General features: G+C 46.0%; 1 protein-coding gene across 10 annotated transcripts in view; it reads right to left on the bottom strand.

Annotated features, from left to right (window-relative positions):
- Positions 1-16,223, bottom strand: part of FAM20B (FAM20B glycosaminoglycan xylosylkinase) — a 44,310-nt gene that overhangs the window by 28,048 nt on the left and 39 nt on the right. The window contains exons 1-3 of one of the 10 annotated variants that reach the window (XM_047841328.1): positions 16,008-16,104; positions 12,281-12,405; positions 2,326-2,827 (exon numbers count right to left, since the gene is read on the bottom strand). In XM_047841328.1, the coding sequence (XP_047697284.1) occupies positions 2,326-2,702 (377 nt within the window). In that variant the 5' untranslated portion in view covers positions 2,703-2,827; positions 12,281-12,405; positions 16,008-16,104. Of the gene's footprint in view, positions 1-2,325; positions 2,828-4,155; positions 6,035-12,280; positions 12,406-15,397; positions 15,868-16,007; positions 16,128-16,223 lie in introns of those variants that run through there. The other 9 variants (XM_047841334.1, XM_047841324.1, XM_047841327.1 and 6 more) reach the window with 9 other exon arrangements.

Genomic DNA, 16,223 nt, shown 5'->3' with positions numbered 1-16,223 from the left:
GGTTGGGCATCCAACCCTTGGTTGCAGTTCAGGTTTATGATCTCATGGTTTGTGGGTTCGAGCTCTACGTTGGGCACTGTACTGACAGCACGGAGCCTGCTTGGGATCCTCTCTGTCTCTTCCTCTCTGCCCCACCCCTGCTCGCACTCTCTCTCTCAAAATAAATAAACTTAAGTGTAACCGCCCACAGTCGTGGTAAAAGCTAAAAGCATTGACAGATACAAAAGTACTTAGTGTAGAGCCTGGAGAATGGTGTGCATTCAATGGAAATTATGTCGCAGGGCCCACGGAATCGTACTTTTTCCATATCACCTGCCAATCAGACTTTTCTATTCTCCAAAGGCATGCCGTATGTTTCCTTTCCTAATTTCCACATCTTCCATACATCACACTTCCCAGTTCCAGGCAAATACAGATTTCTTCCATTTCTGGGATCCCAATGTATTTGTTCTCTGGCTGTATGCTATCTATTGATGGTTGGGTCATGAAGACAGCTAGGCTAACTACTCTTATCACAGTTGAATTTTGTACATCTTTACCCCACATTTCTCCCACCGGAAAGAGACCCAAAGGTATCGGTTATAATTCTCTCAAAAGCCCTATTAAGGAATGAGAAAAATGTTTAGTACATAGAAAATTTTAGACATTATAAACTTTGAGAAAATTCACTGGTAACTAACTCCTGGCAAAAGAATATGAATCACCATCATGTTAACCTATTTCGAATTCATATACTCACAGGAAACTTTTAAAAATATTAATTATACTATAGAATTGCCAAACAAATGATCTCTGTAGAGCCTTGGAGAAGTCTCCAAGGGATCATCATCTAATGACATATAATTCAGCCCACTTTTTCAGATTTTGGACTGAAGTAACTAGAATGGCCCAGTTCTCTCCTTAAAACAGGTAAACACACACACACACACACACACACACACACACACACACACACACCCCGAAACCCAAAACAATGAGGCATCACTACACACATATCAGAACGGCCAAAACCCCCAACACTGACAGCACCAAATGCTGGTGAGGCACCCAATGCCGCTCATTCACTGCTGGTGGGAATATAAATAGCACAGCTACTTAGGAAGGCAGTTTGGCAGTTTCTTGCAAAATTAAACATCCTCTTACCATATGATCCAGCAAACGTGCTCCTTGGTAGTTACCCAAATGAGCTGAAAACTTACTTCTACACAAAACCTGCACATGAACGTTTGTAGCAGCTTTATCCATAATTGCCAAAATGTGGAAGCAACTAAGATGTCCTCCAGTAGGTAAATGGAGAAACAAACTGTGGTACAACCGGACGATGGAATATTACTCAGTAATAAAAAGAAACGAGCTATCGAACCACAAAAAGACATGGAGGAAACTGAAATGCATTTTGCTAAGTGAGAGAATTCACCCTGAAAGGCTACAAAGGTAGGATTCCAATTATATGGCATTCTGGAAAAGGTAAAACTATGGAGACAGTAAAAAGATCAGTGGTTGCTAGGAGTCTGAGGGAGGAAGGGGAGGATGAACATGGGAGCACGGGATTTTTAGGATGGGAAAGCCATTCTGTGTGATAATGTAATGGTGGATACTTGTCATTAGAGGTTTATCAAAATCCACAGAATGTACCACACAGAGCATGAACCCTACTGCGAACAGTGACCTTTAGCTAATAAATTCCTACTGGCTCATCAACTGCAATAAATGTACTACACTAGTGGAAGACCTTAATTATAGGGAAACTGAGGCGGGGGGGCGGGGGGACAAACTCTCTGAACTTACACCCTCGACTTTTCTGTGAACCTAAAACTGCTCCAAAAAATAAAGTTTATTAATTAAAATGAAATCAAAACAAAACCCATGTGAAAGAATCACAGCTTCAGTCCTTAGACTTCAGTCACCTGTCCAAACCCACTCAAGCTGTGGGTAACTCCTACTCCACCACACCCCTGATGTGTGCTTGGTTATCCGGCCTCTAACTGCACACTTCTGGTGACAAGTCGCTTATTTCCCAACCAATTCATTTTGTATCTCTAACATTTGGCACACAGAACATATTTGATAAATTTAGAAATCAAGGAGAGCTCTAAGTGTAAAACGTTCAGTCTTATACAGAGCCAAAATATGTTCCTACAAATCTGTCCCAGAGAATCACAGAACACTAAGAGCTGGAAAATACTTCAGAGGTCTTGTAGTCTATTCCGCTCATGTTGTTGGAGAGAAGACTAAGAGAAGGTGATGAACAGTCTTCCATAAACTTCGAGTTACTTGAATCAACCAACTAGCACAATATAACTACCTCCTGAGAAGAAGACTTACCGCTTAGGTTTGAAGACGACTTTCTGTCCTCCTTCAAGTATCAGTAAGGCTTTCAGTTGTGTCCCTTTATACCCCACATCAGCTTTAATGATCTTCTTGGTGGCCATGGCATGCATGATCGCCCCCAGCTCTGGGGTCTCTTCTGGGTACACTTCCCGTGGAACCACCCACTGGGCTGCAATCTCCCAGGGAGACTGCAAGGTGTGGTCCAGCTTGGGCACCAGCTCTACCCGCAAGCCAGCCATCATTCTGTGAAAAGCCCTCTGGTCCTCTCGGTTTGCCGCTGATGTGTCTAAGTTGTCAATCAGGAAAACTTTGGTGAAGATAAAGATGACAAGAAGAATTGCTAACAGCACGACTCGCTGCTTTAGCTTCATGTTGACCTCTTTTCCTTCTCCCCGACCCACTCTCTCTCTCACTTCTCAAGGAGAGCAGGTTAGCAAGGAGATTCCATGATTACGCACACTGGTCCATTTCTTCACAGGAGCGCCTCCCACAATTCCTGTAAGCCCAAGTATAAAGCAAAATTAAGTCAGAAATTCTGTCCTTCCAGCCCTGAATGGTTTGCAAGCCTCAGATATATAACTCACCCTTTTATCCTTGCTATTCCTAAAGCCTGAGAAGACCCAGTAATTTCAAATCGACTGGTCTGGGGAAGGACCTCACAAGTAAACACCAGGTACAATGAAAATTTTAAAGCAAATACTCCTGTCTTAAGAGGGTGCAGACCCATCTAGGAGCCATTTGAATGGCTACAAATGCCAAAACACCAAAACAATGGGAAAGAGCACAACAAAAGTAAAACACTAAGATACGTGTAACTCCTTAACTTTCATTTTTACCTTTCAAAATCCATCAAGGATTTCTGAACATCCAAAACCACCAGTATTTGGTAACTTTCCAGTTCTCATCTTTTCTAAATGTAAGTTTTATGACATGTTGTAAGTCAGGAACTCCTAAAAATGCCAAAGAGGATACAGAGGAGAGCAGTAACTCCTCCGAATCCAAACCCCCAGCAAGCCTGGATGTGTCATTATCTGTTGCTCACGTAGTTAAACACAACGCCCAGGCACGCATCTCTGCTTCATCAGTCTCCCACTAATTATTTTTCAAAATTAAAATCCCTGTAAAAGAGGGATAATGAAATCTGGACAAATTAAGTAAAGGAAAAACATATCCCTATGCCATCTGGCTATTAGTAGAACATGACCAGAAAACTAATGAAACGTGGTACTATGGCAACATTATGAAGTCTGGACCGGTCGGGCATGTAACAAAGAGATGGGCGCCACAGATATGGGCAAGCACTGCTTCCGGCATGGGGCTGACCACGCTCCGGTCGATCCCCAGCGAACAGATCCCACACACAAGATTTCTGCAAGAACATACAGTGCGGTCTCATTTGCATGCGGACAGGTTGCTTTCCACTCCACGGGGCCATTTAAAAACACGCGCAAGCCTGCCAGCTGGACGCCTACTGACAGCACAGCGCTGGCTAAGACAAATGTGACAAGAAGATAGCAGGGTGTGGCTTCACCCTCCGATTCATCTAACAACTCAAACCATCAATCGAAGAAATCACGCCAATACAAAAGGGCGAACGTCGGGCTGAGACCCTCCCGCCGAAACTGGAGACTGCTCTCCTAGGAACAGCTGGAAACCCCTCCAAACACAGTGGACCAGGGCAACGGCGTGTTCTGAGGGCATCACCTTGCGGTGAGCCTGCCGCCAGGCAGTTCATGCTTGGTGATTAACCTCCCCTTTGCGGTTCGTTTTGGTGACGAAGAGGAAAGGGAGAGTCAAATTCTAATTCTAATTCACTCCAGCCACCTGTTTTGTTTCAGCATCCTTCTCCCAGGGAGCACGTAACACTGTCAGCTGAGGCAAAGGCAATTCAAGTGCATCCAAAATGTAACTGTGATGGTACGGAGTTTGGTGTGAAACTCAGTAAGATGGTTCTCTGTGATTACGGTGAAGAGCGAGCGCTAGCCTGAGAGCAGAATCCAGAGACCGCTGGTTCCAGCACGACCCACGCACCACACAACTCCTTCCGTGATCCTCCGCTCCTCCAGTGATCTGTTCAACGGCACCCGTCTCGGCTGCAGTGACAAAAGGGAACGTGGAAATCTGGCTGTGTCAGCGTCCGCTTCCTCAGTACCTCCAGCCGCAACCACCCACGGGCCTGGCACCACTGGCACGAGGGGCAGGCGCAGAGGGGCAAGTGGGGCGGCTGTCCGCCAGGACTGACTCTGGTTAACCCCCAAACTTCCAGGGCCGCTGCTCATTTCATTTGGGCTAAGTTCCTCCCTCGTGCTGTATAAACCTATCATATCTAAACATTCGGCATAAAGGCCACGGATATTGAGGTGTGTTTGTTTTTGATCACTAAAGCAACAGGAAGTTCCAGCAGCTCCAAAATTCAGACCAAACGGTCCCGTTCCACAGTCTTTGTGCGCTTTTAAAATGGGAAATCTCGTTACCTTCTGAATAGGCCTCAGAAGCACCCGTTCAGCAATTCGGGGCCGCAAACAATTCACCCACTCAACTACGAGAGGGGTTTACGTGAAGTGAACGAAGGAAGAGTTCAACTGCTAAGTTATTTCACCATTTACCTCTGCAGATCGGGAGTGAGCACGGGGTGCAAGAGGCCAAACAAGTTTCCGTGTTTGTGATCAATCGCCAGCCACATCCTGGCAGAGCAGGAAAGACAGGTGCCCTTCGTTCCCACAGCCACCAACGTAACCCAGTGCTCATCCCCTTCTGCTGAATCACGGAAAGAACTGCGTTCCAGGCCTCCAGGTTCTCCAGCGCAGACCAGATGATGCGCCACAGTCGCCCGCCTCATCACACACCGCTTCTGATTTCCCCACGTTCCTTAGCCAGGCATCAGAGCCGCCCTCTGCACGGGCTTCCGCGGTCTGCTCTGCCAGGCAGCACCGTTCCTCAGTTTCAACTCAGACGGACCATGACCAGGCTCTGCCCTCCCTGCCACGTGTGGGGCTGACCTCCGCCCTGTCATTCCTCACACGGGGACTCCCTCAAAAGACCTCTTGCTCTTACCCTTTGTCCCCATTTTCTCCTGTTTAAAGCCTAATCTATCTTTCAAGGGCCATCTCCGAGGCCATTTCCGGCCCCTCTTCACACCCTACAGAAACCTTTGTCCATTAGAGCACGCCTTCACCACACTCTGCCTCATCCAGTATCTTCTGCTACGTAGTTCTCAACTGCCCTCTCCGAAACTTGGCTCCTTGGTGATCTTACCTGTCTTTGCGATCCCTACGGTACCTCGCACAGTAAGGTGGATGCTTTATTCACCTACGCTGAACAAACCACTACAAAGATCTTGGGACTGTGGCGTTAATCTCCTTTGACGTTCAGAATCACATGAGTGTGCGGCACTTAATGCTGGCTCTCCTTTATCTATCTGCTTACCATCTTTGGGCAATCTACTTCTCTAACGACACGACACTCTGCTCGGTTTAGCTGGTAGTTTCAGGGTATTGTTTCTTTTTCTGAAGAAACATGGACAGTTCAGAAAAAGGTTTTCTTTAGCTGGAAAGTTGCCGTTCCTTCAGCGCACAGGGTAAGCCAAAGATATTTAAGAAATCGACAATGTAGAGATCATAGTGGAACTTCTACAAAAAAGTCTCTCCTCGGGGCGCCTGGGTGGCGCAGTCGGTTAAGCGTCCGACTTCAGCCAGGTCGCGATCTCGCAGTCCGTGAGTTCGAGCCCCGCGTCGGGCTCTGGGCTGATGGCTCGGAGCCTGGAGCCTGTTTCCGATTCTGTGTCTCCCTCTCTCTCTGCCCCTCCCCCGTTCATGCTCTGTCTCTCTCTGTCCCAAAAATAAAATAAAACGTTGAAAAAAAAAAAAAATTAAAAAAAGTCTCTCCTATTCCAGAAAAATGTATGAGATGCAGGATACGGTATCATACCATCCTCTAGTGATGGCATACTTCTTACTCTTTACGATGCTCCCCTCTACGCCTGCATGCTTGAGAGGGTAGGATACCCAAGACAGGGTTTCCGTGCCGTATTATCTTCTTCTCTTGCTGGAAACAACGGCACACTTACCATACTCTCCGCAAACTGGGTTTCTAAGAAGATACCCCGTTTCAAAGGAAATTAAACCAAACTCACTGGCTACATTCCAAATTATTCATGAAAACTTCACTTGCATTCCCAGAGGAGTCTGCCTGCTCTATTTTATGCCTTCACCTCCTCTCAGAAATGCTTCCAACAGTGTAACACTGTCCAGTTTATATTATGGTCATTTATTTTAATGGTTCTGTTATGTGGAACAGAGCCTACCTCACAGAACAAACAGACTCAAGGCAATAACATAACTCAAAAAACGTTAAATGTAAAAAAGGCAATGTAAATGGTCGTCTTCACACTAAAAGCTGGCATAAGCTCTTAAATTGGAGTTCTGGAAGGTAGACCTTTATAAGAAATTTTCCTCCTGAACCCTGGTTTCATCTGCAGCTCCATCAGCTAAATGAGGCTTGCTATGGAGGCTCATTTACTTTCATTCTCTCTCTCTCTCTCTCTCTCTCTCTCTCTCTCTCTCACACACACACACACACACACACACACACACACCATCCTACATATGTAACAAAGTGTTTTATAAGGACAAACTCAGGACTATTAAGTTGCTTGGGGGAGAAGAGATATAGATTCTGCAGAAAATGCAAAAAAAAAGGGAGGTCTTAGTATGAAGTCTTCCACTCAAGAATTTAGCTGATGTCTGGAGGGACATATGCAGAAAAACATGGCAGTGCACAGGTCTAACTCATGGTGTGATAACATTCAATTTATGCAGCTGCTGAGGAACCTGTGAACACCCGGCCCCTCACTTCCTACTTTAGGAGGAACTCCCACAAGCCACCAGTGACGTTCCAAGTCTCACTGGCATCTGTGCACCCTAGAATCTCCCTCGGATCAACTGACATCCTTATACTATTTCTCCTCAAGTCATGGAGAAGAAATCCCAACCTTTGTGCGGAGTAACTAAAAGTGAAAGTTTCAGTAAGAACTTTTCCTTATCTTTTCAATTCAATGGTCAAATAACATTCTTTCCACATAAATGGAATGTAACATGCCTGTGAGTATAAAGTGCTCACAATGTTCAGTATGAACATTTCATGCAGAAGGCTATTAACAAAGGAGATTTCAGGCAAAGTAGGAAGAATTTATTATATACCTTATAATCATATGTACTCACATAACCTCCCACCCTTGATCCTGAGTAGGACTTACAGGGACCATTTTACGAACTTCTTTAGTAACTGCGGGTTTCAGCAAAGCTCTGAAGGTCTGGTGGGGATAAGAAGAGGTAAGACCTGAATCTACTTAGGAGTTTTTGGTTGATTGTCTACAAAGACAGACACCAACAATTCCTCCCATCACGAAGTAGAATCTATTTTTTCTCCTCCCGGAACCTGGGCTGGCTCTGTAACTTGCTTTGGCCAACAGAATGCAATGGAATGACTGTGTGCCAGGTCTGGGCCCAGCCCTTAAAAGACCTGGCAGCTTCCTATTGGGACCCAGCCACCATGCAAAGAAGCTTGGGCTAGACTACTGAATGCGGAGGGACTGAGATGGAGAGGGGCCTGGCCAGCACCTACCCATTCTGGCCACCTCAGCTCAAGTACCCGACACAGAAGTGAAGCCACCCCAGTTCTATTAGAGGTCCCAGTCAAATGGGGTCACACGTGTGATCCCAGTCTAGAAACCATTTGGGCAGAACAACCAACCAGCTGAGCCCAGCTGACTTACACAATGGTGAGAAAGAACAAATCACTATCTTAAACCACTACATTTTGGGGTGGTTTGTAAAATACAACATTTTCGCATACAGTCTGCCCTTATCAACTATTTTGGAGACATTAAAAATATTGAGGGAGAAGACACGGAAATAAATCATGTGACTAAAAACAATTCTCTCAGGAAGAAGGGAAAACATTAAATTAACCATTAAATATAAACACTGGAATAATCAATTGTTAGGTCATATTTGTAAATAATTACTAATGCCTTCCACAGAGCAGTAAACTCACTGTGAAATGAAATGTTACACACCATTTCTGTCTTCATGGTAGACACTTAGGAAGATAGAGAATTAAGGTCCCTTTAAGGTAGCACAAGAAAAAACGGACTCTGAACTGGATCATTTACTAAAATCCATTTACATACTTTAGAACAATGGAGACTAACCTCACACCCTCACACAACTACACATGCCCAGTTTATAAAACCTGCCATTCATACTTCAGCCAAAGCCTAAATAATAGCAAAAATCACAACCTTTTAGTACAAAAAGTATTAGAAACGCACACACTTTCACCCTGAGCTAAGTCTGACATAATGTCCTTTTGTTTTTTAATGGGTAGCGGCATCAGAGCATTGGGCTACATTATTATTACCCGCCCCCTAGAAATAAATGCAGTTTCTCCTGCTGGTTACTGGCAATTCTGAGGAAAATCAAGAGCATTCAGAAATCGTCCCACCTAGCACTGTGTGCTTCCTTCTTTCCAGCAAGTCAAAACCACCAATACCAAAGAGCATCACGTGTTTATTACCCGGCTAAATCCTGAGTATCCCCCAGGAAACCAGCCCATTCTTGCATTGCCATGCACTGCCTACCACGAGAGCATACTCTTCTTTTTCACCTTCAAATAGCAGTCTTCCACGAAACCAAAAATATCAAACAATATTAATCAGTATCTACATCTAGTTTTCCTTTTCCTGCTAATTCTCTGCTTAAGAAATAGCTTCTTAAAGACAAATACCCTATGATTTCACTTGGATGTGGAATTTAAGAAACAAAAGAAAACAAATGAATGGGGAGGGGGGACAAAAAAACCCAGACTCTTAACTATAAAGAACAAACTGGTGGTTAACAGAGGGGAGGCGGGTGGGGGTGGGTGGGTGACACAGGTGATGGGGATTAGGAGTCCTTATCTTAAGGAGCACTGAGTAATGTATAGAATTGTTGAAATCACTATATTTTATACCTGAAACTAATATAACACTGTGTTAACTACACTGGAATTAAAATAAAACAAAATAGGAAATAGCTGCTTATTCTAAACGTAACTCTTTTGAGGCAGAATGGTTAAGAGTTTGTGCTCCGGATTCCGACTACCTGCTTTACCACCTACTGTGGCTCTTGGGAAAGCGATTTAATGCCTAACCTCCCTGGGCCTCAGTTTTTTCATATGAAAAGTGAAGTAAGAACACTATTGCCTAACTCACAGAGTTGCTAAAAATGAACATTACCACATTCACTGTGTTAAAGTTAGTGCCTGGGCAACCCACAGTGATCACTTGTTAGTCATTACTATAAGATCAAAAACCCAAAGATGACCTCCTGAAAGGAGAAAGAATGACAAAGAAAATAATCCTCAATGATTGTATTGTCTTCTGAGCCAAATCCTTTCCTAAGTTTGAAGAGCAGCGAAGACTATAAGCAAGTAGGTATCTTCAAAGTGGGTACCATGTGAAGTAGAAGACTGGGAGGCCATGTCACTAACTGGACCCACCTATTTCTCTTCTCTACAAAGTTCACATCTACCACGTTCAACAATGGGAGGAATTAAGTGATTCTATTCTACAAAAAAGGTGGAAATAAAATGCCTTCACAATCCTTTTTTGAAAAAAAAATTTTTTTTAATGTTTTATTTATTTTTGAGAGAGGGAGAGACAGAGCATGAACAGGGGAGGGTCAGAGAGAGGGAGACACAGAATCTGAAACAGGCTCCAGGCTCTGAGCTGTCAGCACAGAGCCCGATGCAGGGCTTGAACTCACAGACCTCGAGATCATGACCTGAGCCGAAGTCGGCCGCTTAACCGACTGAGCCACCCAGGCACCCCTTCACAATCCTTTTGAATTTGGAAAATTAGCTCTCTATTTTAAAGACGATAGCTTTGGGGGCACCGGGTGGCTCAGCCGGTTGAGCATGTGACTCTTAATTTTGGCTCAGGTTGTGATCCCAGGGCCATGGGATTGAGCCCTGCGTCAGGCTCAATGCTCAGCATGGAGCCTGCTTAAGATTCTCTCTTTCTCCTCCTTCTACCCTTCTCCCCCACTCATGCCCTCTCTCTAAAAATTAAGGGGAGACTAGGTGGCTCAGTTGGTTAAGCGTACAACTCGATTTTGGCTCAGGTCATGATCTCACAGTTCATGAGTTCAAGCCCGGTGTTGGGCCCTTTGCTGTGTCAGCATGAAGCCTGCTTGGAATTCTCTCTCCCTCTCTCTCTCCCCCTTCCCCACTTACGCGCTCTCTCTCTCTCTCAAAATAAATAAATGAACTTAAAAAAAAAAGGATGATAGTTTTACATGTCCTAAAGCTCTTAAGATAGGCCTTAAGAGTAACTTAAAAGCTATAGGTATAGAAAATCCAATTCCCACATAGTCCAAATTACTCTGAGTATTACTTTCCCCCCCACTGTTCTCACTTCAACATTTGTTCAGATCTGTAAACTCACAATCCCTTACATGATTGTGTCCCATGAAGGAAGGTAACTAAAATGATCACTAGGCGTTAAGGAAATGTTAAGGTAGCCTTTCTTCTGGGCTGTAAGAGCAAAAATGAAATAGGCAATAGAGAGTGTTTGTGCCCTCCGGAAAAAAATTCAATTCCTGCAAACCTGTGCCATTTAAACCTTGATCTGGGGCAACTCTTTAACCCTATTCCTTGAAAAAGGAAAAGAAAAAAATCTTTAGCTCATACTGCTAGTGAGGTTTGTTCCAAAAAACCAACTCAGGCAGTGTTCCCTGATCCAGAAACTCTGGAAATGCCTGAGAATTTGCATTCTGTTTCAAGTGGGCCAGGTAAAACGAAACTTCCCAAGTTCTAGGTATTTATTTCACTGCTCAATTGTCAGTATATAACCACCATTGAAAGCTATATTATAGAACGTAATTCCCAGAATAGTGTGGAAATATGGAATTTCAAAGAATATAATATTATCCTTCAGATTTTCCTGTTTTCCGTCTATATTGCTCCATTCGCTACAGTTCTGGAAAGGTATATTAGCTTTATGCAACAATAACACCTCACATTATTAACCTTACGCTCTGGGTGTGTCAAGCTGACGGGCCACAGATCACTCTAGAAACAGCAGAACCCCAAGCAGGTCTGGGCTGAATTGAGGCTGAGTGGCTCCAGGCACGATCCCTTTGTTAAAATATGAATATAAACACACACACACATTTTTGGGCATGCCTATCTCCTCTCCTATTCTGTGAGCTCCTCAAGGAAAGGGGATGTATTTTACTCTTTGTACTTCCCCATAAGCTGGCACAGTGCAGGGTGCGGGAGAGCCACTCAATAGATGCCCACCAAATAAAAGGAGTGAAGAACAAGGGAGGGAAACCTGCATGGTTATAAAAATGTCTTCAGCTCCTTGGTCTAAAGATGGCCTCTTTTACAGACACAGAGAAACTAGGTCCTGTGATGAATTCAGATACATAGCACAGTAAAACAATGCAGAAATATCACATATGTATACGTATACGTATTATGCACCCAATTTTAAATTGTTGCCGCCCCGTGCCCTACTTCCACCTTTCAAGGCCACTGCTACTGCCAAGCCTGTTTCTGCCATTGGCTGGGACTGGGAGCAAAGGCGATCTGCAAATGCTAAGAGGAAGACTGGAGATGGCCCAAGACACTGCCCGAGAATGACACCAGACAGGGCTGGAGCCCGATCTTCAGGTGTCACTGGCGATGCTTTCCGAAATGAGAACCACCGCTGGTACCTTCCTATCGTTTTCTCTTTTCTGCCGAAGAACTACACAAACATAAATGCACCTCAACAGGGTGCACGTCTGTTATCTAAACCAAGGGTAAGAAACGAGGCATCCACAAAAGGTGTTTGGGCAGCCAAATCATGGTTCCAAAGTCCATCCGCTAACGGAGAGGCGCGGCAGACCCTCGCAAAGCCCACCTGGCTGCTTCATGTCCCATCAGGAAGCAGAGTTACCGGGGCTGCTACTCCACAGAAGACCAGAAGCCGCTAATGTAAAAGAGGGCGGCAGGGACACGAACAACAGCAAAAGCACGACTTCCCCCCTGTGAAAGAAGAGGCAGGCTATTAAAGGCAGAGTCAGGAATTCAAAAAGCAGAGGACGGCAAACATACGTATCTCAATCGCTTCGAAGCCCGGCTCCATCACGGTCAGTAACGGATGCCAGTACCACAACCTCAAGTCAATAAAAGAAACACGAAACTATACTGTTTAAAAAGCAAACAAAGCACAGAACACATTATAAAAATTTCCCCACAGTAAGCAGAAAACAAGAAACTTCACAGATAAGACTTATTCCCTAAACAAATAAGATGAGGGAGGCACTGCTAGGTACATACGGCAGAAAGCATTGGAGAGAATGGTATGACGGACTCACCCCTGTACTTGGTTCTGTTACACGTTCCTAATTTCATAGGCCCTCGCCTCCTTTTATCACGTACCCAAATTAGTATCCTCCCCTCCACTGGACTGTCACCTTGCCAGAAAGGACAGACCTCTAGACACACACCAAAGCTATCTCTTTTCTGCATCAGGCTCCACTTCTTATCTCATACTGGGATGACACCTGCACCCCCAAGACTCATCAAGCCGGGTGCTAGGCCTCTCTTTCCTCTTTTGCTTTTGCGTAGGAAAGACAAAATCACAAGTCAGATCTCTGCATTATATTCTCTCCTGGAGGCCTCTAGCAGTCTGGCTGACATCAGAAGCTGGTCAGAAGCTGCCTTCAGTTGCAAAGTAAGGTCTTCCATTCCCCAGGTCTGTGCTAATGAATTCATTAGTCCTTAGGGGTCACAGAGGCAGCTCAAGGAAGGAAAAGAGGGAGAAATAATACAGGTTTGGAATAAGGAGCTGCTGGAGAAGCACTTCCGGGAGGGACAGCTCTCCTTTCCCGTGACCCTCTGTAAGGGATGAGAAGGATGGGACAATCAGGATCAATGATAATAGTGAGGCCATCACCAAGAGCTCCAGTTCTTCAATTAAAGCAAAAATACTGACTACCAATCCAACTGCTCAGTTAGTCTAGCCAGAGAAGGCTGCAGGAGCAAGTCTGCGAAGCTGCACCTGACCGGGCACCAACGGCTGCCCAGAGGCTGCAGGGGGCTAGAACAGCATACAATCACAGAATCAAATCTCAAGGCCGCTCCAGCAAGTAACACCCTGTACAGATACCCATCTTCACGGCAATTTTCAACAGTAATCTGAAACACGCTCTCTTGTCTTTCCCTTAATAAAAACAGGAACTCAGCAATTTATACACTAGAGTATTTCCCCTTCCTTCATACTGTTTGCCATTCATTCGTTCAACCACCAAATATTTCTTGCACATCTACTGGGCGCTGTTAGGTGCAGAGAGAAAAGTATGCCAATTATCATCACTATTACAACAAACTGTAGTGCCTCATTGTAACTATACTTCCTACCTCAATCTACAAAACCACATGGCACTTAGTCCCCGGGTGACCAGACATCAGCTTCAGAAGGCTGTCTCCTTTTTATTGTTTGCAACTGTGGCCACAGAATACAAAGAGCAGCCTCTGCTTCTATTATGAGACTGCACCAATCATCAAGAGACAACCACTGTGGCTGCTATTTTTAAAGGTTATCAGTTCAAGAGCTGCAGTAACTGACTTCAGGGTTTACACCATGGAAATGATGGTCACACCAAGTGTGGGAAGTTCAAGTCTGCCCTGCAAACAAACAAACAAACGAACAATTTCATTTAGAAATTCAATATTCAAAAAAGATAAACAGAAGAAGCTTTAAGGGCATGTGAGAGAGCTGGATTCTACAGATGGAAATCAAGAGAATGGACTAAAAGTCAAAGAACTAGGAACTCAACATCAAATCATGAGAAGACATCTAAGATTAGATGACAGAAACAGTGATGTTTGTTCCCTAATTCAGAGTACCCAGAAAGAAAAGCAGGACATGTGTTTTCAAGCTTTCACTCTTTAACCTATTTTCCTACTAGGTTATTTTCCTACTGTTTTATAGTAGGTATTTTCCTACTAGGTTCAGAGAAACAACAGAACAAATCAATGACACATTTTCACAAGGCACCCTGAAAGAGAAGCTGTGAGCTCCGAGATTTCCTGATCATCTTTTGCCATGACCATTCTATCACCGCACTTTATCGTGAGCGAGGTTGAGAATCTGAATTACTTGCTTGTGCTTTTTTATTCTCCTCTGATAAGCACTTTGAAATCTGGAAACCCTTCCTGTTGACTGATTCCATTGTATGGTTCCAGGGATCAAAGTCCAACAACTTCGCAAACTTCAGAAAAGTTATCAATTTAACACAGAACATTAATTTCAAATCTACCTTAGGCTGGCTCTGAGTCTAGGCAAATAATTTAGCATTTTTAACACCTGTACCTCAGTTTCCCAAAGACATGTCTTGCTGATAAATAATATATGTGGAAGTGCTCTAAGGCTTAGCTCAAAGGTTCTGCATAAACTCAAGGATTATAAGCACACTGAGGTCTCTAACTCAATTTTTAAAAGCAACCCCAATGAAATTTATGCATTAATTTATAACACGATAGGAAATATCAATCTTAATCACCCGATTCATGTATAAACGTATAAAGTCCTACAATTTAAAAGCTAAAAGATCCCACATTCCTCTTCCCCTTTCAAGGTGAGAAATCAAATCTCCACAGGGAAACTGGGTGGAGAGGATACTGATACCTGGCCCTACCTAGCCTCAAAGTCGCAGTATCAAGCATCTCTAATTTTCCTAAATCACATACTCCTCACCCATCCAAGTATAATATAGCCATTTAAAGGATTAAAATTTCATAACGACCAATCACGCCCTGTCGTCTCCACTTTCCCTCCAACATCCTTCCACCCCTTCTCTTCCTACCGGAAGACTTGCAGACAACAGAAGCCTGCTTAGAACGAAACTCTTTATCAGATCCCACAATCAAGGGCGCAGCTTGACAACTGCTCACATCCATCAAGGCAACGTTTCGGTTCGCTTCTAATCGCGGGGCCCACACACCCGGAAATGAAATCTCAAGCGCAACCCACTTTGGACTACCGTATCATTTCCTTAAGTTGTGCCCGAGTGCGAGTGCGGGGTGCACGATCCCGAGAGACCGCGGAGCCCGGGCACGGTTACCCTGCCTCCCGCCTCGGGCCTGGTGGTCACTTGCGCTTCTCGGCCACGAGGTGGGCCCGCGGGCGCGCGATCCTCCCCGGGCCGCCGCAACGGGCGCTCGGCGGGACGCGAGGGCGGCACTGGGACCAGTCTCCTCTAGGGACCGCGCCGGGGCGCGAGGGGTGGTCATTAGAAAGACCCCCGGCGGCCCCAGGTAAGGCCGCGCCTCAGGCGGGCCGAGCGGGCGCTCCTCCAGCCGCGCCCGCCCGCAGGAGTCCGCCGGGGGGCCAGCAAGGCGGGGCGCGCGGCCCGGGTCGGTCTCCAAGGCAGCAGTGGAGCCAGATCCGGGACCCGCCAGCGGCCGCTCGGGGACCGCTCCGGGTACCGGCGCCCGGCCCCTCGGGGAGGCGCCCCGCCCCCAAGCGGCCCCCGCCCGGCGCGCGCCACGCACCGCGCCCCGCCCGCGAGCCAGCCCGCACTTTCCCGCCCGCCGCGCCGGGGGCGGGGGTCGCGCGCCCTCCCCGCCCCCACGCCGCTCACCTGCCGAGCCCTAGGCTCGCTCCATGGCCGCCCGCGCGGTGCGGTGCGGTGCGGCCCGGCCACCCCCGCCGCCTCCCGGGAGGGGCAGCCCCACGCCGCGCTCACCGCCCCCAGCCGCCGCCGCCACTGCGGCTCCCGCCCACCCCCGGCCCGGCCATTCCCTGGCCACTCTCCCCGCGCTAAGCCGGCGGTCCCACACCCACCCCCCCCCCGCCT

This window comes from Prionailurus viverrinus, chromosome F1 (genome assembly GCF_022837055.1).
Source record: "Prionailurus viverrinus isolate Anna chromosome F1, UM_Priviv_1.0, whole genome shotgun sequence".
Taxonomy (NCBI): Eukaryota; Metazoa; Chordata; class Mammalia; order Carnivora; family Felidae; genus Prionailurus; species Prionailurus viverrinus.
This window is presented reverse-complemented; position numbering and strand designations above follow the sequence as displayed.